This window comes from Lepidochelys kempii, chromosome 4 (genome assembly GCF_965140285.1).
Source record: "Lepidochelys kempii isolate rLepKem1 chromosome 4, rLepKem1.hap1, whole genome shotgun sequence".
Taxonomy (NCBI): Eukaryota; Metazoa; Chordata; order Testudines; family Cheloniidae; genus Lepidochelys; species Lepidochelys kempii.
Window position 1 is genome coordinate 134,910,261 of NC_136383.1, and position 24,417 is coordinate 134,934,677.

General features: G+C 48.5%; 2 protein-coding genes across 3 annotated transcripts in view; both read right to left on the reverse strand.

Annotated features, from left to right (window-relative positions):
- DDRGK1 (DDRGK domain containing 1) overlaps positions 1-1,173 on the reverse strand; it is a 51,118-nt gene extending 49,945 nt beyond the window's left edge. The window contains exon 1 of one of the 2 annotated variants that reach the window (XM_073342963.2): positions 940-1,173. In XM_073342963.2, coding sequence (XP_073199064.1) covers positions 940-1,027 — 88 coding nt within the window. In that variant the 5' untranslated portion in view covers positions 1,028-1,173. The remainder of the gene's footprint in view (positions 1-939) is intronic. The other variant, XM_073342962.2, reaches the window with a different exon arrangement.
- Positions 1,174-14,874: 13,701 nt separating this feature from the next.
- Positions 14,875-15,777, reverse strand: LOC140910999 (olfactory receptor class A-like protein 4). The gene has a single exon (XM_073343211.1). It carries the CDS (start codon positions 15,775-15,777, stop codon positions 14,875-14,877), a length of 903 nt encoding a protein of 300 aa, XP_073199312.1.
- Between the last annotated feature and the right edge of the window lie 8,640 nt (positions 15,778-24,417).

The following is a 24,417-nucleotide window of genomic DNA, read 5'->3' on the forward strand; positions in this document are numbered from 1 at the left end:
GGGGCTAGGCTACCCCCCCCGTCTGCCCGCATGGGGGGGGCCGGGCCACACCCCCTACAGGCCCCTGTTCCCTCTCCCCAGGGGCTCGGCTGCCCCCCCATCTGCCCGCAGGGGGGCCGCCCCCATCCTCCCCTACAGGTCCCTGTTCCCTCTCCCAGGGGCTCGGCTGCCCCCGCATCTGCCCGCAGGGGGGCCGCCCCCATCCTCCCCTACAGGTCCCTGTTCCCTCTCCCCAGGGGCTCGGCTGCCCCCCCATCTGCCCGCAGGGGGGCCGCCCCCATCCTCCCCTACGGGTCCCTGTTCCCTCTCCCCAGGGGCTCGGCTGCCCCCCCATCTGCCCGCAGGGGGGCCGCCCCCATCCTCCCCTACAGGTCCCTGTTCCCTCTCCCCAGGGGCTCGGCTGCCCCCCCATCTGCCCGCAGGGGGGCCGCCCCCATCCTCCCCTACAGGTCCCTGTTCCCTCTCCCCAGGGGCTAGGCTGCCCCCCCATCTGCCCGCAGGGGGGCCGCCCCCATCCTCCCCTACGGGTCCCTGTTCCCTCTCCCCAGGGGCTAGGCTGCCCCCCCATCTGCCCGCAGGGGGGCCGCCCCCATCCTCCCCTACGGGTCCCTGTTCCCTCTCCCCAGGGGCTCGGCTGCCCCCCCATCTGCCCGCAGGGGGGCCGCCCCCATCCTCCCCTACGGGTCCCTGTTCCCTCTCCCCAGGGGCTCGGCTGCCCCCCGTCTGCCCGCATCCTCCCCCCGACTCCCATCCTCCCCCACGGGCCCCTGTTCCCCCCAGGGGCCTGGCTGCCCCCTTCAATGTGGCGGGGCCCCCGGAGGACGCAGCCGGGGTGGGAGGGGGGGGGGCGGCTCCCAGGCTGAGAGCCGGACCGAGGTGAGGACAGGCCCGCCCACGAGGGGCGGACCGAGGGGAGAACTCTTGCCCCCGCCCTCTTACCTGCCTGCACCTGGCCCCGCAACCGGGCGGCAAAGACGAGGAGGGCGGCCAGCAGCGCCGCGGCCAACAAGTACAGCACCGGGTCCATCTTCCCACGTGACCCCGCCCCCTCGGCCCACGCGCCTCCTTCCCGAACGCCGCTGAGGGCGGTTCCACAGCGACTCAGCTCACGGGGGGGGGCGGGCGAGGGCCGCTTGGTACGTTCCGCCTCCGATCCCGGAAGTGAGGGGGGGGCCCCCCGATGAGGGGTGGCCCCTTCGGTGCCTGTCCCAGTGGCGGGGCAGGGCAGGGGGTGGCTAAGGTGCTGCCTGTAATGGCGCCCACCTCAGTGACAGCGTTGCGGGGCAGCTGTCCAGGGCAGCGGTGGGGCTCAGCAGCATCAGGGGTGCTAGCAGGGGCACCGCAGCCTGGAGGGCCCCATGCCTGGTGGGTGGGGGGCCCTGGCAGAGGATGGCCTGGACACCCCGCTGTGAAGGGGGTGCTGGTGGCTCTCCCTCTTCCCGGAGGGGTACCCTCGGCCGGTTCCCTACCCGCCTTCAGCAGCGGCTTTCGTAGATACTAAGGTCAGAAGGGACCGTTGTGATCATCTAGTCCAACCTCCTGCACAACGCAGGCCACAGAATCTGACCCACCCACTCCTACAAAAAAACCTCACACCTATGTCTGAGCTATTGAAGTCCTCAAATCCTAGTTTAAAGACTTCAAGGAGCAGAGAATCCTCCAGCAAGTGACCCGTGCCCCATGCTACAGAGGAAGGCGAAAAACCTCCACGGCCTCTTCCAGTCTGCCCTGGAGGAAAATTCCTTCCCGACCCCAAATATGGCGATCAGCTGAACCCTGAGCATATGGGCAAGATTCATCAGCCAGATACTACAGAAAATTCTTTCCTGGGTGTCATAAATATAAAGGGAAGGGTAAACCCCTTTGAAATCCCTCCTGGCCAGGGGAAAGCTCCTCTCACCTGTAAAGGGTTAAGAAGCTAAAGGTAACCTCGCTGGCACCTGACCAAAATGACCAATGAGGAGACAAGATACTTTCAAAAGCTGGGAGGAGGGAGAAAAACAAAGGGTCTGTGTCTGTCTGTGTGATGCTTTTGCCAGGGACAGAACAGGAATGGAGTCTTAGAACTTTTAGTAAGTAATCTAGCTAGGTATGTGTTAGATTATGATTTCTTTAAATGGCTGAGAAAAGAATTGGGCTGAATAGAATAACTATTTCTGTCTGTGTATCTTTTTTGTAACTTAAGGTTTTGCCTAGAGGGGTTCTCTATGTTTTTGAATCTAATTACCCTGTAAGATATCTACCATCCTGATTTTACAGGGGGGATTTCTTTATTTCTGTTTACTTCTATTTTTTATTAAAAGTCTTCTTGTAAAAAACTGAATGCTTTTTCATTGTTCTCAGATCCAAGGGTTTGGGTCTGTGGTCACCTATGCAAATTGGTGAGGCTTTTTATCCAACATTTCCCAGGAAAGGGGGGGTGCAAGTGTTGGGAGGATTGTTCATTGTTCTTAAGATCCAAGGGTCTGGGTCTGTAGTCACCTAGGCAAATTGGTGAGGCTTTTTACCAAACCTTGTCCAGGAAGTGGGGTGCAAGGTTTTGGGAAGTATTTTGGGGGGAAGGACGTGTCCAAACAGCTCTTCCCCAGTAACCAGTATTAGTTTGGTGGTGGTAGCGGCCAGTCCAAGGACAACGGGTGGAATATTTTGTACCTTGGGGAAGTTTTGACCTAAGCTGGTAAAGATAAGCTTAGGAGGTTTTTCATGCAGGTCCCCACATCTGTACCCTAGAGTTCAGAGTGGGGGAAGAACCTTGACACTGGTAACTTGGATCTCACCCCATCTAATAGCCCATCGGGCCTATTTATGAATATTTAATTACCAAAACCATGTTATCCCTTCATACCATCTCCTCCATAAACTTATTGAGTTTAATCTTAAAGCCAGATAGATCTTTTGACCCCGCTGCTTCCCTTGGAAGGCTATTCCAAAACTTCACTCCTCTGATGGTTAAAAACCTTCGTCTAATTTCTAGTCTAAATTTCCTAGTGGCCAGTTTATATCCATTTGTTCTTGTGTCCACATTGGTACTGAGGTTAAATAATTCCTCTCCCTCTCTGGTATTTATCCCTCTGATATATTTATAGAGAGCAATCATATCTCCCCTCAACCTTCTTTTAGTTAGGCTAAACAAGCCAAGCTCCCTGAGTCTTCTTTCATAAGACAAGTTTTCCATTCCTCGGATCATCCTAGTAGCCCTTCTCTGTACCTGTTCCAGTTTGAATTCATCCTTCTTAAACATGGGAGACCAGAACTGCACACAGTATTCCAGGTGAGGTCTCACCAGTGCCTTGTATAACGGTACTAAAACCTCCTTATCCCTACTGGAAATACCTCTCCTGATGCATCCCAAGACCGCATTAGCTTTTTTCACAGCCATATCACATTGGCGGCTCATAGTCATCCTATGATCAACCAATACTCCAAGGTCCTTTTCCTCCTCCGTTACTTCTAATTGATGCGTCCCCAGCTTATAACTAAAATTCTTGTTATTAATCCCTAAATGCATGACCTTACACTTCTCACTATTAAATTTCATCCTATTACTATTATTCCAGTTTACAAGGTCATCCAGATCCTCCTGTAGGGTATCCCTGTCCTTCTCTAAATTGGCAATACCTCCCAGCTTTGTATTATCCGCAAACCTTATTAGCACACTCCCACTTTTTGTGCCAAGGTCAGTAATAAAAAGATTAAATAAGATTGGTCCCAAAACCGATCCTTGAGGAACTCCACTGGTAACCTCCCTCCAACCTGACAGTTCACCTTTCAGTAGGACCCGTTGTAGTCTCTCCTTTAACCAATTCCTTATTCACCTTTCAATTTTCCTATTGATCCCCATCTTATCCAATTTAACTAATAATTCCCCATGTGGCATGGTATCAAATGCCTTACTAAAATCTGGGTAAATTAGATCCACTGCGTTTCCTTTGTCTAAAAAATCTGTTACTTTCTCAAAGAAGGAGATCAGGTTGGTTTGGCACGATGGCTGTCTCCAAAGCCCCACTCCTGGTGGGGATCCCCCCCCTCCGCAGGGAAGATCCCTTCCTCCTTTGTAACTAGTGGGAGAGTTCGGCCGTTCTCGGCCTGGCTCCTGTCCGGGGCGGCTCACGAGCCTGAGTCCCAATCTCAGGGCAGACCACGAAGCAGCAGGGCACAAACACCAAATTGGTTGTGCCAAGCTCTACTTTGATTTCACCAACCCAGCATCAAGTGTGAACGTTTTAGGCACGATGGCAGCCTTAGCATGCGGTCACAGACCAGCCCCTTGGGTACTCCGATCTATCTTGCCTTTCTGGTGGATGGTCCCTTATACCAAAAATTACAATAATATTCAGAAAAAACAACGAGGAGGTCTTGTGGCACCTTAGAGATTAACAAATGTATTTGGACATAAGCTTTCGTGGGCTAAAACCCACTTCATCAGATGCATGGAGTGGAAAATACAGTAGGCAAGTATAATATTCAGGTTACTCCCAGTCCCAAAGGATCAGTCACTTACCCCCAGGTCAATTGCACCGTAGATCTCAAACCAAAGACAATGCTTCTAGCCAATCCTATAGTAAACTAGCCAAAGATTTATTGGCTAAGAAAGAGAAGTAAGAGATATTTACAAGGTTAAAGCAGGTAAACGTACACACAAATGAGTTACAGTCTTACGTTCCAAAACCTAATAGAAGTTTCTATAGTTAGCAAGCTCTATGTGTCCTTTAGGGCTAACCCAGGCTAACCAGCTGGGGAATCTCTTGCTTATGCTTAGATGTCTTTGCCCCACAGAGTGCAAGGAGCATAAAGTTCCTTCTGGTCAGGCATTTTTAGTCCCTTCCCCTAGAGTTCAAACTGCTGGGATGAGTGTTCATGAATGTCTCCTCTTCATGGGTGTGGGGGGAGCCATCAACAAAGTCTTTTTTTCTCTGATGTCCCACAATGATGTTTATAGGCCTTCTTTTCGTTGGGCAGAGACACCACCTCTTGTGATAAACTAGTATGTCACACTTGGTAAGGTCTCTCTCCTGACTCTGAGCTTTTCCAGTTTCATAGCAAACACTTCTGTAGTTACAGAGCAAAAACTATTACCTTATGATGTAGGATACAGATATAAAAAGTGATATTAATGCATGCAGCAACCTACAAGTATTTCGTAAAGTCCAAACACTAAAATGGGTTGCCAACTTTCTAATCACGCAAAACTGAACACCCCTACCCTGCCCCGAGGCCCCGTCCCCGGCCTGCCCCTTCTCCGAAGCCCCACCCCAGCTCACTCCATTCCCCCTCCTTCCACTGCTCGCTCTCCCCCACCCTCACTCACTTTCCCTGGGCTAGGGCATGGGATTGGGGTGCGGGAGGGGGTGAGGGCTCTGGCTGGGTGTGTGGGGCACGGTGTGGGGCCAGGGACGAGAAGTTTGGGGTGCAGGAGGGGGCTTAAGGCTTGGGCAGGGGGTTGGGGTGCGGGAGGGGGTGTGGGCTCCGGCTGCATTTGTGGGCTCTGGGCTGGGCCTGGGGCAGTGGCGCAGCCAGGTGGAGAAAACAGGGGGAGCGGAGATTAAAAAAAGGAACCCCCCCCCCCTGCTAGTACTGTCTTCAGCAGCACTTCAGTGTCGGGTCCTTCACTCCCCGCTGCCACCGCAATGCTGCCGAAGACCGGAGCGCGTGCAGGACCCGCCGCCGAAGTGCTGCTGAAGACCTGGAGCGCCGCTGGGTGAGTAACAATTTAAAAGGCACCAAAGAGTTAAAAAAGCGCCACCTCTGCTCGGTGGGGGAGCGGCCGCAGTCCCGCTGGCTATGCTGCTGGCCTGGGGATGAGGAGTTTGGGGTGCAGGAGGGGGCTCGGGGCTGAGGGTTGGGGTGCAGGCTCTGGGAGGGAGTTTGGGTGGGGGGAGAGGGCTTACAGCTGGGGTAGGGGATTGGGATGCGGGACGGGGTATGGGGTGCGTTCTCCAGCCAGGTGGTGCTTACCTCAGGCGGTTCCTGGAAGTGGCTGGCATGTCCGGCTCCTACATGCCCACCTTATGGAAGAGCGTATGAGGGGCGTCCTTGGAAGGCCTTACCCATGAAGGATGCTTCCCTGCAGTATATTTGCTAATGCTTAACCAACCTAATTTTAAATTAGGTTTAAATTAAATTAGAACGGCCACACTGGGTCAGACCAATGGTCAGTCTAGTTCAGTATCTTGTTTTCTGACCGTAGCCAGTGCCAGATGCTTCGGAGGGAACAGAACAGGGCAATTATCAAGTGATCCACTCCCAACTTCTGGCAGTCAGAGGCTAAGGACACTCAGAACATGGGGTTGGATCCCAGACCATCTTCGCTAATAGTCATTAATGGACCAATCCTCCATGAACTTCTCTAATTCTTTTTTGAACCCGGTTATACTTTTGGCCTTCACAACATCCCCTGGCAATGAGTTCCACAGGCTGACTGTGAGGTTTGTGAAGGAGTCAAATGCAATGCGGCTTCTGCCACGTTCCTTAGTAGAATATTCCACGAATAAGATTTCTCTGTCAGAATGTTTTCCTTTTTATTCACCATAGAATCATAGAATATCAGGGTTGGAAGGGACCTCAGGAGGTCATCTAGTCCAACCCCCTGCTCAAAGCAGGACCAATCCCCAATTAAATCATCCCAGCCAGGGCTTTGTCAAGCCTGACCTTAAAAACCTCTAAGGAAGGAGATTCTACCACCTCCCTAGGTAACGCATTCCAGTGTTTCACCACCCTGCTAGTGAAAAAGTTTTTCCTAATATCCAACCTAAACCTCCCCCACTGCAACTTGAGACCATTACTCCTTGTTCTGTCCTCTTCTACCACTGAGAATAGTCTAGAACCATCCTCTCTGGAACCACCTCTCAGGTAGTTGAAAGCAGCTATCAAATCCCCCCTCATTCTTCTCTTCTGCAGACTAAACAATCCCAGTTCCCTCAGCCTCTCCTCATAAGTCATGTGTTCCAGACCCCTAATCATTTTTGTTGCCCTTCGCTGGACTCTCTCCAAATTTATCCACATCCTTCTTGTAGTGTGGGGCCCAAAACTGGACACAGTACTCCAGATAAGGCCTCACCAATGTCGAACAGAGGGGGACGATCACGTCCCTCGATCTGCTCGCTATGCCCCTACTTATACATCCCAAAATGCCATTGTCCTTCTTGGCAACAAGGGCACACTGCTGACTCATATCCAGCTTCTCGTCCACTGTCACCCCTAGGTCCTTTTCCGCAGAACTGCTGCCTAGCCATTCGGTCCCTAGTCTGTAGCTGTGCATTGGGTTCTTCCGTCCTAAGTGCAGGATCCTGCACTTATCCTTATTGAACCTCATCAGATTTCTTTTGGCCCAATCCTCCAATTTGTCTAGGTCCCTCTGTATCCTATCCCTGCCCTCCAGCGTATCAACCACTCCTCCCAGTTTAGTATCATCTGCATATTTGCTGAGAGTGCAATCCACACCATCCTCCAGATCATTTATGAAGATATTGAACAAAACTGGCCCCAGGACCGACCCCTGGGGCACTCCACTTGACACCGGCTGCCAACTAGACATGGAGCCATTGATCACTACCCGTTGAGCCCGACAATCTAGCCAACTTTCTACCCACCTTATAGTGCATTCATCCAGCCCATACTTCCTTAACTTGCTGACAAGAATACTGTGGGACACCGTGTCAAAAGCTTTGCTAAAGTCAAGATACAATACATCCACTGCTTTCCCTTCAGCCAGAGAACCAGTAATCTCATCATAGAAGGCGATTAGATTAGTCAGGCATGACCTTCCCTTGGTGAATCCATGCTGACTGTTCCTGATCACTTTCCTCTCATGTAAGTGCTTCAGGATTGATTCTTTGAGGACCTGCTCCATGATTTTTCTGGGGACTGAGGTGAGGCTGACTGGCCTGTAGTTCCCAGGATCCTCCTTCTTCCCTTTTTTCAAGATTGGCACTACATTAGCCTTTTTCCAGTCATCCGGGACTTCCCCCGTTCGCCACGAGTTTTCAAAGATAATGGCCAATGGCTCTGCAATCACAGCCGCCAATTCCTTTAGCACTCTCGGATGCAACTTGTCCGGCCCCATGGACTTGTGCACGTCCAGCTTTTCTAAATAGTCCCTAACCACCTCTTTCTCCACAGAGGGCTGGCCATCTATTCCCCATGTTGTGATGCCCAGCGCAGCAGTCTGGGAGCTGACCTTGTTAGTGAAGACAGAGGCAAAAAAAGCATTGAGTACATTAGCTTTTTCCACATCCTCTGTCACTAGGTTGCCTCCCTCATTCATTAAGGGGCCCACACTTTCCTTGGCTTTCTTCCTGTTGCCAACATACCTGAAGACACCCTTCTTGTTACTCTTGACGTCTCTCGCTAGCTGCAGCTCCAGGTGCGATTTGGCCCTCCTGATTTCATTCCTACATGCCCGAGCAATATTTTTATACTCTTCCCTGGTCATATGTCCAACCTTCCACTTCTTGTAAGCTTCTTTTTTATGTTTAAGTTCCGCTAGGATTTCACCGTTAAGCCAAGCTGGTCGCCTGCCATATTTACTATTCTTTCGACACATCGGGATGGTTTGTCCCTGTAACCTCAACAGGGATTCCTTGAAATACAGCCAGCTCTCCTGGACTCCTTTCCCCTTCATGTTAGTCCCCCAGGGGATCCTACCCATCCGTTCCCTGAGGGAGTCTAAGTCTGCTTTCCTGAAGTCCAGGGTCCGTATTCTGCTGCTTACCTTTCTTCCCCGCGTCAGGATGCTGAACTCAACCAACTCATGGTCACTGCCTCCCAGATTCCCATCCACTTTTGCTTCCCCTACTAATTCTTCCCAGTTTGTGAGTAGCAGGTCAAGAAAAGCTGCCCCCCTAGTTGGCTCCTCTAGCACTTGCACCAGGAAATTGTCCCCTACGCTTTCCAAAAACTTCCTGGATTGTCTATGCACCGCTGTATTGCTCTCCCAGCAGATATCAGGAAAATTAAAGTCACCCATGAGAACCAGGGCGTGCGATCTAGTAGCTTCTGCGAGCTGCCGGAAGAAAGCCGTTCCCTTCCTGAATGTCATCCTGTAACCTCTCGAATCCCCCTCACAAATGCCCTCCTTTCCTGGTATCTACATAAATCAAATATTTTCAGTCAGTTAGGTTTGCTCCAGATATAAAATACTAAACATTAAATAGGAGAGATATACTAGGGCCTCCACATATTTTTGTACCTACCTCATTATTTTATCGAAGTAGAAATTTTAGTTTGGCAGGAGATTTATGGAACTTTGTATTATTTTTATGATCCTGTAGTTACCTATTACTTATCATTTTAACTTTCCTCTGGCCATTTAGACTGTACTGTGCAATGAAGGCACAGTACGGTAGCACACACCACTGTCAAATTCACTTTTACCATTAGGAAACAGAACAAATACCTTTGGATAGCCCAGATTCTGGGCCTGACCCTGCAAGCTGTATCCACATGAGCAATTTGCATCCACCGGAACAGTCTCTGCAGCCTTCAGTGAAATTAATAAGATTACTCATGTGCACAGGGAGGAATACACAGGTGTGTATTCATTCCCAGGATCAGACCCTGTCTAAGTTATATACTCATGAACGTCTAGTCGTACCACTAGGTGTCACTCTTTTTCCACATTAACACAACTGGAAAAGAGGAGATAAGATTTACACAAGATAAATAAAGGTGCATTGGATGCCTCTGTTCAGTTTGGCTAGCACATAAACACGATGCAAGTCTCTTGATATTTGAAGATCTGTTGGACTGTATTCCAGTGGTGCTCAACCTCTTCCCACTTTGGAACCCCCCAAACTAGCTGTGGTTTCTAACCAACTAGGTTTCAAAGGAGGTGGGGGTTGAGCTCGCAGCAAGGAACCACGTGTGTTTTGTGGTTGCTGGTGGAGCTTTGTGAGGATTTTAATGGGGGATGAAGCGTGCTGGTGAATTTTTGGGGTGGTGGGGGAGGATTCACTCTCATAATCCTTTTAATACCATAGTTACCTTCAGTCCCCTTGTGGCTCTGTTGGAGCATGACTCCCCCCACCATCAATGTTGTAAATATACAATACTCCATCTCTGACAATTTGCAACTAGTGCATCTCCATGTAACTGCAAAACAAACACCATAGCTTATTGATCACACAGCAATCAGAGTCTAATCAGTATCCCTGAATGTAACAAGTGGTATTTCAGGGTGAAAGGAGGACATGCAGCCTCTCCGGTGCTGTCCACCTGCCTCCCTAGCACTTGTACCTGGTCATGTTTCTTCCCTCCAAGTGTTTGTCTTTCTAAAAAACTCTGTTGACTTCCAGAGGTGCACTATCCTAGAAGAGCTAGAGTACCCTCTACATAATTGTACAGTCAATAGACGTTGAGGGCCTTCAGCACCTTCCAGGAAATGCCCAGGACTGGGCCTCTGAGGAGGAGATCCACAGGCAGAAATTGCTGTATAAGCGCACAGGGCCACATCTACATACAGTTATTTAAGTGCCTAACGAAGCCGATAGATGCCTGTGGGATTTTCAAACTCCATTGGAGTTAGGTGTCTAATCTGCTCAGGCATTTTAGCAAATCCTGCGAGGCACCTATCTGCATCTTTAGGTGCCAAAATCCCTTTGAATATCTGGCCCAGAGTGCTCTTATTCTCCCTACATGAATTACTCTCTTTGTAGAGCAAGTTCTCCTGAGCTCCTGCACCAACCTGTGTTTTCTTGGTTTTCATGCATACTCTCTAGGTTTTGCATCTGGTACCTTCAGAACACGTTTTTGGCATCCACTTTCTGTAAACTCCACTGAATGGTCACCTCACTGCAATTGCCTCATTTCTTAGCCCCCACTGCCTTCTAACAAATGCAAGCCAAACCTTCCTGGCCTCTGCTCGCTCATAACCCCTGAAGCCCTTAATCATCCTGATTTTCCCCCATTCTATGCTACTTCCCATTAAGCAAGATCAGTAGGGGTCAATACTTGGATGAGATATGTCTGAGAAAAATTCTAGGGGGCTGCAGTAGGAGATTTTAGTGATTTGACAGGTGGCCCTTTTGCCAGTGCCTGAGTGGGGTAGGGCACATAGGTCAGCTGGAGGTGCCACTTTTTGTTGGAGACATAAAACTGAGATTCTAACTAGCGACTTCTAGTCACTGCACATCTCACACCACTTGTCTCTGAATAGAGGCATTAATTCTTACCGCACTAAGAAAATTCCAAAGAGAAGCGTGAACCACAAACCTTTCGAAATGCCACTGTTTGAAGTTCCATTACTCCCAGCCATCAGGGAGAAAGAAGGTCTTCCAATGGCAGAACAAGCTGCCCTTGCTGGAAGCTGAAGCTAGACAAGTTCAGACTGGAAATAAGGTACAAAAGGTGAGGACAACTAATCCTTTGAACAGATTAGCAAGGGACTTGGTAGGTTCTCCATCACTCTATGTCTTTAAATCATGACAATGTGACCTAGAGGAGGTAGTATGGTCTAGAGATATGGCACTGGAGTGGAGACCTGGGTTCTATTCCTGGCTCTGTGCATGCTGACAACCTTGTGTAAGTCACTGCAGCACCATGCCTCAGTTTCCCCATCTGTAAAATTATACTGACTTCCTTTGTAAAGTTCTTTGACAACTATTGATGATGACCAGATAAAATATATGTTCTAGTTCAACCACAAGTTATGGTCTTGATGCAGGAATTCCTGGGTGAGGTTCTATGGCCTGATGTGCAGCACATCAGACTTGCTGATCATAAAGGTCCCTTTTAATCTATAAGTGAGAAGAGGAAGAATAACAATAAGAGCTGCCAGTAACTAGAGCAAGAGGAATGCTTGGGAGAAGGGACTAAGGGAACAGTGGGAGATGAGGATCAAATATCTGGGCAGTATGTCAAGGGAAGCACACGAGAAGGGAACCAAGCAATAGGGATTGATAAAGAGACCAAGCACCAAGGAAGTACCTGCAAGAGGAGGGGAACAGAACAGCTAGTATCGGGGAATGAAGAGTGTGACAGAGAGGGCAATTTCCTGCAATATCCTGGACAAACCTGACTGAATTGAGTTTGTGCATCATTGTGGGCCAGGGATTGCATGTAAGAACAGAGGGGGATGTTAGGTAAATTCACTAAGGTTGTAACACTCCCAGAGGTACCACCTCCTGGAGAGAAATTTGCATGTACTGGTTCAAACTGGATCCTCCAGGGACCAACAAAGAAAGAAAGGACTTAAACCGTCTCAGGGCCATCTTCCTGATCCAGCAAAGGAAGGACCTCTGGACTGAGGGGGCCCAGATCCTTAGGCCTACTGAGGCCCATAAGACTGAGGCTACTTGTTCTGAGCTGAAGCTGTGATGAACTTGTGATGATAGGAAAACCTCTGGGAGAGTGGCCAAAGACCTTGCTGGAGTCAGGGGGTGAGCTCTGCTAAGCTTATTAGAAGGCTATAGGTTCTTTTATTGTTTTAATATGTTTTCTCTGCAGTGCTTTGATAGCAGTAAGGCCTTCCGAGCTGTTTATACAACACGGTAATGAGCTTCCTTTATCTTTTCAAACTGTGAGTTGTACCCATTTTAGAAAGCATCAGTCAAGAGCCTTGTCAATTTCAACCCCTTTTTAATTTCACCTGCCCACCCACTCGCTTCCATTAAAACCTTTTTAATTAAAGGTGTTATCTCGTTCTTGGCACAATCATCTACATTTGAAATAAACCAGGGCAGTGCTGTCTGAGTCAGACAACACATGCAAGAAGCAGCTAAGACACAGATGGGCCTGATTTTCCACTCGCACCAATGGAAATCAGGAATAATTATTATCCAGATTGAGGTGTAGGGCAAGTTTGGGGTTTGAGAACCAAGTGGGGTTACAAGTCAGGTTTGGATTTGATGGTGCTGAGCTCTTGTGAGCTGTTCTTGAGTCTGGCCTCAAATGGGCAGAAATCTTGAGTGATCAGTTGATTATCATTATGATTTGATTATTTATGAAGAGACAACAATTGTTCAGACAAAAATACTTGGGCAGTCTCACATAATCTAGACAGACACTGAGCAGACAGGATGCACCACAAATCTCAGAGGTGAGAATATCACTCAGCTGTGGATTTTTATTTTATGATTGTATATTGACTCTTTTCTTGGGTACACCATGGGAGAAGGGTGTTTTTAGAAAGGATTTGAATGAAGAAAACCCCACACATTCCCCTCTTCTCACGAGATTATAGCCATTTTGGACCATGACTAAATGCATAAAGAAAACAGGCCCCGTCCAATTTGGGATCCATCTCAGATATAAAACGTCAGGGCCAGGATTAGAGCTGGAGCACGAAGGGGAGTGAGGGTTTGGATTTCAGGTTCTGGTCCATATGTAGTGAGTCCATGGTCATATGGAATGAAAAAAAGCACAAAATACACTTGATGCCATTTCACATTTTATACTCTTTCGGGAAATAAAAAAAATGGTACTTGTTCGCACATTAGCTTTCTCAGGTGTAAAGCATCATCTGATACCAGGTTCGCTTATCTTCAAAGTGCTCCATGGCCTGCACCCTGGGTATGTCTACACTACAATTAAACATCCACACTGGCCCATGTCACTGACTTGGGCTAGTGGGACTCGTGCTGTGGCACCGTAAAACTATGGTGTAGATGTTTGGGCTCGGAGTGAAGCCAGGGCTCTGGGATCCCATGATGGTGGAGGTTCCCAGAGCTTGGGCTCCAGCCTCAGCCTGAACATCTAGACCGCACAAGCCCGAGTCAGCTGACACGGGCCAGCCATGGGTGTGTAATTGTAGTGTAGACGCATCCTAAAGCTCCAGGATGAAGACTGTGTTTGACCGCTCCACTACTCTGACACAATGAAGCCCTGTACAATAAAAGTAAAGCTTGTCTGTGCAGGAGACACAGCTTTCCTGGGGGCCAATCTGAGACCATGGAACGAACTGCCCCAGAAACTAAGGGCCATCGTAGACTTCACCAGCAAGTGCAAGGTGTATTGCTTTCATCTGCCTTCTCTAACATAAATACAGAGCAACCGGTATATTTATAAAAACAACTCCCACTTCAAATCTACCCCCCAAAACTCTCCACCCATCCAAAAAGAAACCCCTACCAAAACAAGAAACTCCACGGCACACGCTTCTCCACCTGGGGAGAGGATGAAAGAACGAACACATAACAGATGTTAGTCATGTTGCTTAATACCGCACTAGAAAGTGCTCAAGATACTACATTGATGAGCACAGTATAAGAACCTGTTTCGAAGAGAATTCTTCAGTTAATTTTCCCAGTTTCCTTAATTATTTCATTTGCTGAACATGTACACGGAGACTGCTTGGAACATCAGCGAGCATTTGTTGTTTCAATGATCTATTGCAGAAAAGAGACTGCTTCGGTGACCGCGACAATGTTTAAAAAAAAACAGGACTTTCTTCCCCGGCCACCTTTGCAGCTGTAAAAGATAATGAACATCAAACACCTGAACGCTCAGGGTCATGTGTGTGCTCAGTCTTTTGTTTAAAATCGGTGCCACCGTGGGTTGGTAAAGATTGGAGTATTTCCATTTGCTTTCAGCTGACTGAAGGCAAATGTTTACCTGCTGCTTGCCTTTTGAAATACGCTTTCTGCTGGGTGTTTTCTGCGGCAGATCTCCTTGCTGTATCCATTGTGTAGTGCCTAATAGGCCTGCTATCTGAATAGTTCCCCACCCTGCTTGACACTGCTTCAGTATGAATATTGCTATAAAGGTCGGGGGCGGGGAAAGCAAATGGGAACCTTCTGAATTTCAAGCAATATCCAAGGCAGGTTTTCAAAAGGCTGATCTGAGGGCTATTGTAAAGGTCCAAAGAAAGCCATGGTTGCAGAACTGTGTTTATGTTCTGGAGGATGAAGGAGCCAGGAGCTGGTTCATACCACAACCAGGCTACAGCTCCAGGCTCTGAATGACTGTGGGCCTTTCACATTTCAGGCACCAGCAAGCTTCAGCCAGGTATTCTCTGACCTTTCTGTAGCCAAACACCACAACGTAGGAGCTGGCAGAGTAATAAATGGAGGACAGAATTCCATAGACACCGCTGAGGACACTGTTTTCAAAATCGCTTTTGAACAACCCAGAAATGATGGCAATCCAGACCATGTCATTAGAGATCCAGCAAACCACATAGATGGACAGCAATGAGAGCAAGATTTTTGTGGCTTGGGCCGTGTGCTTGTTCCAGCTGCTGTCGGTGGTCCAAGTGGCCCTGACTTTTCTCCGGTGCTTGCAGAGCAGGTCGATGGTGAAGCCATTTAAGACAATCACAAGGACGATGAAGATGAGGTCCAAACTGACCGACGCGTAGGTGGTGAACTTCATGATGAAAGTCCCTGTGTAGCTTAAGCAGGTTGTAATTGCCAGATACTCTATGGTCTTGTTAATCTTCTCCGCCGTTCCGTCATGTTGAAGGTAAGGGATATGGAAAACGATGGTAAAGATCCAACATCCCACAAGGACGCTATTTACATACTGCCCCTGGTGCCTGTAGATGAATTTTGACCAGCAGTGGTTAGGTCTTCGGATCTTGATCAGGTGAAGGATGCTTAAATTCTCCACTGACCAGATGCTAATCAGTCTCAGCGTGTGGTAAGTGTAGAGGAGGATCCTGCAGCTCAGCTTTCCAAAAGCCTTGGCGCTGACAAAGAAGATGAGCCCAGGGATTACCTGATAGCAGCAGAGTAAGAGGTTCACCAGGGCCATGTTGACAATGATTCTGTCCAAGGGTAGAAGGGCTCTGTGCCGGACAGCATTACTGACGAAGGCAAAGACAACGATGAGGTTGCCGATCATGCCGATAAATGCCGCTAGATAAATGAGGATGGACGCAACATATGTAGGGTTACACATCCTAATGATACCAATGGAGAGAAGAGTTTGCTTTGAGTTTCCCAGCTTGTTTCTTAACTTCCTCCTGTTTCCTTCCCCCTTCTTGTCTATGCTGCTTTAACATATTACCTCTGCCTCTTGCCCTCTGCAGTGTGTTCACAATACAGCAATCCTACCAAGCCTCTATTTTTTCAGCAGGCCTGTTTCCCCTCCCTCCTGCAATCCCAGCTGATGGACGAGCGGTTTTATAGTCCCTCTCATGAAAGGCTCAGGGGCGTGATTACTCTGTTGTTTGTGTTACCAGCCGTTATCTTATTCTGCTAAGAAAGGGCAGGTGCAATATAGATTAAGCAATGACTAATAGAAAATGTGCCATGATAAAAAGTCCTGCCTGTGTAATGAGAGAGGCTTTCGGATGAAAAGGCTACTTCAAGGAGTGATGGGATATGAACAGCTAAATTGCTCACACTGTGCCTGAACGAAACCTGCATTATGTGCCCAGCTAAGAGACCGGCTGTGACTGGTTACCTAGGGGAGGCGATCATGGATGAAAGGTTAAGCAGAATTATACAGGAAGCTGCATAGGGATGGGTGTTTGTGTGTGAGAGAGGAGGTGGGCTTGACTTTAAGATGTGGTCCAATGTTAATTAAGGGTTATATTATGGTTGCCTGGCCTTTATGAAGGCTATAGAGGGCAAAAGGGATACTCCCCGGAGATCCAGAGGTGTCAGAGCAGATGGGGGAAAAATGCTTTCACGCCCATTCCCAGCCCTGCAGAACGGGCACTCAGGAGCCAGCATGAGCCCCCTCTGCACTTGCAAACTCCACTTATAGAGGGACTCCAGGGGCCACCCCTCTCCTGGGAAGTCCTGACCACGTGGCTCCAGTGGAACAGAGGTGGTATGGTCCAGTGGTTTGGGCACAGGACTAGAAGCCAGGAGACTGGGGTTCTACTGCCTGCTTGGCCACTGGCCTACTGTGTGATCTTTCGCAAGTCACTTCCCCTCTCTCTGTGGCACAGTTATTCCCTTGGCTTCCCTTCTCTATGTAGATTGTGAGTTCCTTGGGGAAGGGACTCTCTCACTGTGTACAGCATCTAGCACAATGGGGCCCCAATCTTGGTTGGAGCCTCTAGGTGCTCCTGTAATACAATAAATAATAACAACAGCTGCACTGGCTGGTGGGGGGGGGGGTGAGAGCATAAGGGGCCCCAGAGCTTCCAGATAAATGTGGAATTATGCTGTGGGGTGACCTGCTGGGGAAGTGCCTGGAGGTGACATAGGCCTCTGTCCCACCTCCTGCCAGTCCCTTTTGGGGTGGATCTTAGTAGCCAGCTCCACCCTCATTACAGTTGGCTCAAGCATCAAAGTAGCATGAACTTTGATGCCTGAGGAATTTGCCCGATTAGTACTGTAGGCGGGTAGGTGTGTGTGGCTGTCCCTCACTGACAATCTCTGAGGGTGGCCACGCTTCTCTGCTGTCATGCACCTGGAACAGCAGTCTGTGCAAGGGGGATAGTAGCTGTTTCTAGGGCTCAAACCCACAGGCGGGTAGAACAGTGAACAGTTCAGGGGCCCAGGCCCTTAGGCAAGGCAGGGTACCCAGCAGTCTAGATCTCCAGCCCTCAAGCAGTGTAGAGCAAGTAAGAGTCTAGGAGCCTGGCCTTCAGGCAGGGGTGGACGTCCAACACAGTCTAGGGGCTCAGGCAAGGGGTGGGGACTCAACACAGTCAAGCGTCGTAGCTCAGTGGACGGTAGACTCACACTGGCCTCCTGGCCGAAGTGGGGAGGCCGCCTCCCCAGGGGTGGGGTGGCAGAGTTTGGGGGAGGGAGGCCCACCCGACTCTACTTCGTCCCAGCCCAGGGCCCTAACAGTGGGGATCTGCTCGCAACACGCTGACCTTGTATCAGACTGCTGTCTAGTTTCCCTGGGCTACTTCCTACTCTCCCCAGGTTTGGTACCTCGGTGCACTGAGTGTCTGGTGTCTCCTCAGGGTACACCGCCAGTGGCAACCCCAGCAACTCCTCACCATTGGTCGGGTCTGGCTGCTCTGGTAGCTCGGGTGAGTCCTCTGGGTAACTGAAGCCTCCTGTGGGCTCCTACATCAGCAGTGGGGAGACTGCATCCCTCTCCTTTGGCAGCTGGTGCTCAACTGAGCTACAGGGCCCGCCTTTTATACCTCCTGTTCCTGTCCCGCCACTCACCTTCCGGCGTGGTGAGCGTGGCCGTACTGGTTCCACCCACCTGGCGGTGTCTGGCCGTCCCTCACCGTCAGTCTCCAAGGGTGGCCACATCTCTTAGCTACAAGCACCAAGATAATACAGTGATGGATACCATAGGTAAGTAGATGGGTAAATATGGAGAGAGAGGCAGAACCCCATCTAGCACCGAAGAGGAACCACCAACCATTTGAGGAACCTCGACCTAGTGCAAGACGCAAGCCTTCCCACACTAACCAGCTGCCGTGGCAGTGAAGAAGAGAAAGGAGTAAATACCCCACAATGTTCTGACTTCTCCCTGCTCCACACTCCATCGGAAAGAGGTGAGTCTCACTTTTGTATCTGGCATTCAGATAACAATAGTGGGAGTATTTAGATTGCTCCTAAATCCTTTTTGTAAAGAGCTACTAGACATTGTACAACCAGGCAACATTTTGCTGCCAAAAAATTTTTTTTTTCTTTTTTTGGACAAACGATACAGATGTGGGTTGACCGAGACACTTCAATAATTTGTGATGAATTTGCCAGATTGTTTCAATTGGGAAAAAATGGTCTTTTTTATTGACATTTTTGAAACAAAACATTTGGCTTTTCATTTTGAATGCTACTTAAATTTATTCATTTTTAAAAAAGATTAAAAAACCTTCAAAAATGAAACAAGGTTTTGGGTCAAATGAAACATTGAGTTTCACCTGAAATGAAATTTTTTGGACTCCTTCGATTCAGCCACTGACCCAGAAAATTGTTTTTTCACACAGCTGTAGACCTTACTAAAGCAAACTCCTACTGTACTTAGTGGAAGCTTTGCCTGAGTCAGGGCTAAACGTAAGCTGGTTTCAGGCCTGTAGCGACATGATGGACTCACTGGCATGATGCCTCCTGCTGGTCGTCTTGGAGATTAGCTCTCCAGCGTCTGGAGCGCCCTCTGCTGGCTGGTGTCTCACCTGCCTCAGGCCCCGTGTCCCTCCCAGAACCTGGTGCCCCTTTCCTTGGGGTTCTGCCCCAGCAGTCTCCCCTCCCTGGGGAACCCCCAACCCTCTAGCCCCACCTTGCCTCAGTGGCTACTGCCAGTCATCATCTAGCCCCTGCTCACTGGGGCAAACTGCAGTTCGTAATGGCCACTCGTCATCCGCAAGGGGGTCGGACCAGCTGCCTCTGCCTATCCCCGGGCTGCCCCTCTGCAGCCCCAGTACCTTCTTAGCCCTTAACCAAGGCCTCAGCCTGGGGAGTTGCCAGGCTGGAGCTCTCCAGCTCCCTTGCCCTTCCCCAGCCCTGCTCAGCCTCCGATACCCTGGCTCCTTCAGACAGCTAGGTCCTTCTCTCTCTCAGCCCTTTTATCTGGAGCACACCCAATCAGCCTACCTTTTTCAGGAGCAGGGCCACTGCCCCGCTACAAGGCCAGTGTGGTACATTCCATTTGCAAGACAGAACCTCAAGTTCAGCTGGCCAGGAGAATATTTTTTTCCCCATGAAATATTTCAACGAGGCCATCCACCCCCTTCCCATTTTAACTGAGAAGCTTTTCCCAAAGGTTTCAGGTTTTTGTTGGAAAAAACTGAACCCCCAACATTTTCAGTTGTCAAAAACCAAAACACTTTCAGGGTTAGCTTACAGCAAATTTTTGTATGTGAAATTTTCCATTTTATCAAAAAGTCATTTGTCAAAAATATCTTCTTTTTCCCCCATCAAACAAATATTTTGGGGGAAACATTTCAACCATCTCTTCTTCTCACATTGTTTCCCTCCCTCACTGCACTCAGTCTTCCTCTGTTCTAAGTGAAGGGGAAAGGATTTCCCTGGCAGAGAGGGTTTTGTTTGTCGGTTACCGGCCTGTCTTCTGCAGTCAGGTGGCCATTGCATTTGGATAGGAAGCGTATAGTACGGTTTGTCAACACTGGCATCTATGTGGCCACTGTGTTAGTCATTGCAGAGTGCCCAGAGTACCCCTTCCAGCAGGACTGGAATCACGTGTGCACTGGTAGTTGTAGGAAAATAAAATTATACAAAAAAGCACAATAGCTTTGTTCCTCTCGGCTTTGTTCCCCATGATGTCACTTACTGCAGTGACCCACATGAGATAGGGAAGGACTGAGGACCCACTCTACCTGTCCTGACTCACACAAGCCAGCCTTACTCATGGAAGGAGTTTGGCTGCATGTCAGGCATCAAGAATAAATCCATCCTACTCCCAATAAGGTTTAATTCTTGTTAGCTGACATGTTATTGAACATGACTTACCCTCTGGCCTGGCTGGACCGCAGCATGGGGTGGGCTTTGAGGGTGTGAGACCCATTACAGAGCCCTGTGCCAGCTCTGGAAGTGAGACGCGACTCCCTGGCTGTTTCCATTGCTGTCTCCATTTGCTGTGTGCTTCTGGCTAGATACTACACGACAGATGTGTGTTTTGATTTATCCTTCCATGACTTCTCGGTATAAGCCAAGGTAGGAAGTAAACCACACCCGATATTTCCAACTGAAAGTGGATTTTGCCAGCTAAGCTGCAGAAAAGTATGAATTTTTATGTGAATTTTTCCCCCCATGGGTGCCTGAAACAATGTGGCAAACCTCTAAAAACAAAATGCTGTGAACAATTTTCCACCAACTTCTCCCGGCCCTAGTAGGGCCCAGCTGATGAGGCCACGCTGCAAAGGAGCCACAATGGCCTGGGAGAGAATTCCCACAACACAAGGCGGATGTGAACAGCCCAATATTGCCCTGTGGCAAGCCTAGTGTTGAGGTTGGGTGGATCAGGGCAGCAGTGGCCATGTCCATGGTGCCGAACACAGTATGGGGATTCAAGGAGGCTTCCATAAATTAAGGCCCCAGAGGCTAAGCCATCTTCGCCCTTAATGCCCCAGGGCTGCACTTTCTGTGCTGAGGAAGTTAACAGCTCAGAATCTGCACCATTTTAGAGCTATTGCTACAGTAGACGATCAGCCCCAGGGCTCTGACTGCTTTCCATCCATTTCCTGAGCAATGCCCAGCTTCAATTCTGCATTTCTCCCTCACTTTAACAGCAGTTGTGTGACTAAAACGCCAGACACTTATTATTTCTTTAGTGCTGACACTGTGCTTTGCTCTTGTTCAAGACATAAAGGTAAAGACAATCCCTGATCTCAAGAGCTTATCTTGAGCTGTGAGTTTCAATGTTCCCCACTCCATGACCCCATATTACAACCGAGAAAAGGTTCAAGAACTCCCTCCCACAGGAGATCCCTTTCCCTATAGCCCATAAAGAAAGAGAGGGGAATTATAACTCCTGATACCTATTCATTTCGCCTGGCTTGAGAAGCTGTGGAATAAAGGAGACACAGAATCCAGCGTGCATTGGGGAATCCAGTAACTCTCTTTTCATAAAGTTTTTTTATAAAGAATTATTATGAACGCAACTTTCTGCTTAGCTCTGTTCATTTGACTTATCCTCCCACTCTTTCCCTCCGTATTTGACTGTTTTAGCTTAGAATCATAGAATCATAGAATATCAGGGTTGGAAGGGACCCCAGAAGGTCATCTAGTCCAACCCCCTGCTCAAAGCAGGACCAATTCCCAGTTAAATCATCCCAGCCAGGGCTTTGTCAAGCCTGACCTTAAAAACCTCTAAGGAAGGAGATTCTACCACCTCCCTAGGTAACGCATTCCAGTGATTCACCACCCTCTTAGTGAAAAAGTTTTTCCTAATATCCAATCTAAACCTTCCCCACTGCAACTTGAGACCATTACTCCTCGTTCTGTCATCTGCTACCATTGAGAACAGTCTAGAGCCATCCTCTTTGGAACCCCCTTTCAGGTAGTTGAAAGCAGCTATCAAATCCCCCCTCATTCTTCTCTTCTGCAGGCTAAACAATCCCAGCTCCCTCAGCCTCTCCTCATAAGTCATGTGTTCCAGACCCCTAATCATTTTTGTTGCCCTTCGCTGGACTCTCTCCAAATTTATCCACATCCTTCTTGAAGTGTGGGGCCCAAAACTGGACACAGTACTCCAGATGAGGCCTCACCAATGTCGAATAGAGGGGAACGATCCCATCCCTCGATCTGCTCGCTATGCCCCTACTTATACATCCCAAAATGCCATTGGCCTTCTTGGTAACAAGGGCACACTGCTGACTCATATCCAGCTTCTCGTCCACTGTCACCCCTAGGTCCTTCTCTGCAGAACTGCTGCCTAGCCATTCGGCCCCTAGTCTGTAGCGGTGCACTGGATTCTTCCGTCCTAAGTGCAGGACCCTGCACTTATCCTTATTGAACCTCATCAGATTTCTTTTGGCCCAATCCTCCAATTTTTCTAGGTCCTTCTGTATCCTATCCCTCCCCTCCAGCGTATCTACCACTCCTCCCAGTTTAGTATCATCCGCAAATTTGCTGAGGGTGCAATCCACACCATCCTCCAGATCATTTATGAAGATATTGAACAAAACCGGCCCCAGGACCGACCCTTGGGGCACTCCACTTGATACCGGCTGCCAACTAGACATGGAGCCATTGATCACTACCCGTTGAGCCCGACAATCTAGCCAACTTTCTACCCATCAGCTTCCTGATGCATCTTGTCCGTCACTTAGATTATGAGCTTTCTGGTGCAGGAGCTGTCGCCTTTGTTACATGCTTGAACAGCACCTAGTACAATGGGGGCCTGATTTTTGATTGCGGTGTCTATGTGCCACTAACATAGAATTAATACATAATTGTGGCCAAGGATGTTTTAGAAAGAGTTTGAATAAGTTATGGATGGTGGCTTTTTCCTACTCCTGTTTCTAGATGTAGAGTTTTTGTATCTCCTCAAAATTCAGTGCTTTGGGATTTGTTTTAATTAGATTCCTGAGACAGCCACAAGAGCCCCAATTCCCTGGCTCTCCAGTCACCACTTAATACACACATTCACACACCACCTCTGCAGGTGCTTCCCATCTTGTCAAGATCTGCTGGGAAATGTGACATTAATTAGCGTGTGGTGCTGAATTTTTAAAAATGATTATAATTAACAAAATGTGCTTAATAAAAGCATATGGGGCCAGCCAGAAGAACATGAACCACCATAGCAGAGACTAAATATTTCAAAGGAGAGGATCCTCGGAGACTGTCAATCCTTGGAGAACTCTGATACTAAAAATTATCAAGAATATTTCACGTAGACTAACATGAGCGGGGATAATCTTTTCTCAGCATATGTGTAATCGCATCTGAGACTTAATGGGAGTTAAGCCATATCAAAAGTACCATATATTTTTAAAACTTCGGTATTCTAGATTAGCAACAGATGATATAATCAATAGAAACAACTACTAAGAGTACCTGAAATAGAAACCTTCTGTCGTGAACTGTAGGCATAGAGATTGACCTAGAACTTCTGTGGTCAGATGGCAGGACAGCGAGAGTCAGTGCTGGAGGTTTGCAACTGCCATGAGTGTAGCAAGACAATAATGCAAGAGCGGACAGATTGAAAGAAAAAGGCTGTCATCATCTTGTAGGTAGCCAGAAAGTGTATCATGCGTCACTGGACCAAGAGCAAAGCAGCACCTGAAAGAGCAACTTGTTCCTCTAGAAAAGATTGATTCTAGAATCACAGATGCTCAAAAAAACATTTGGAGTGAAATCCTGGCTCCAGGGACATCAGTGGGAGTTTTGTCATTGACTTCCATTGGGCCAGGATTTCACCCTTGCTGCATACCAAATGCAAAGCAGTGGATGTACTAATTCCAGTGACTTCCACTTTATTAAAACACTGTTTAACAAAGATCTGCCTAATTTATCAACATTTGATGGGTTTTGGCAGAAGTTATTGGATAAGCTGATCACCAGTTATTGCAAATTACTATTTAACAAATGAAGGTCAAAATTCTTCTGTGAACCAGAAGAATATCCCCAGGAACACGCATATGATAGTAAAGATGACTACAACTTAATGATATATTTTTGAAATAATGTAATTGACATTATAAGAGCTACCATGTGCTAGGTAAGCTATATTATGCACCCTGATGATCCTCACTTAATAAGAAATGTACCTCTTCTGCCAGGTGAAGCCAGCAGCAAGCAGAGCTGGATTCAATATCTAGGGGTTCTTTTTCAACAATATAACACAGAACCGGCTCAAGCCCCCACCCAGTAACCTGGGAGAATTACACACCACCCCTGGGCACCTCTGAGAGGCAATACTTCTCCATTTGCAAGCTCGGAGTCTGAGTGTAGAAAATAAACTTTTAAATGAAAGGAGAGAAGTCATCCAACATTAATTAGGGGAAATGCTACAAGCAGGATTCATAAACATAAAACTGTGAGCAGGACACCCACGCCAGAGTGTGAGGGGCAGAGTCTTCTGCCTTATGTTCTTGAGTTCTATAACCAAAAGTTCCTTTTCTGTGCCCCCTCTGCTCCCTCACCACACCCC

Coding starts and splice junctions, on each gene's coding strand:
- LOC140910999 (XM_073343211.1), bottom strand. CDS start 15,777: ATGATCGGCAACCTCATCGTTGTCTTTGCCTTCGTCAGTAATGCTGTC.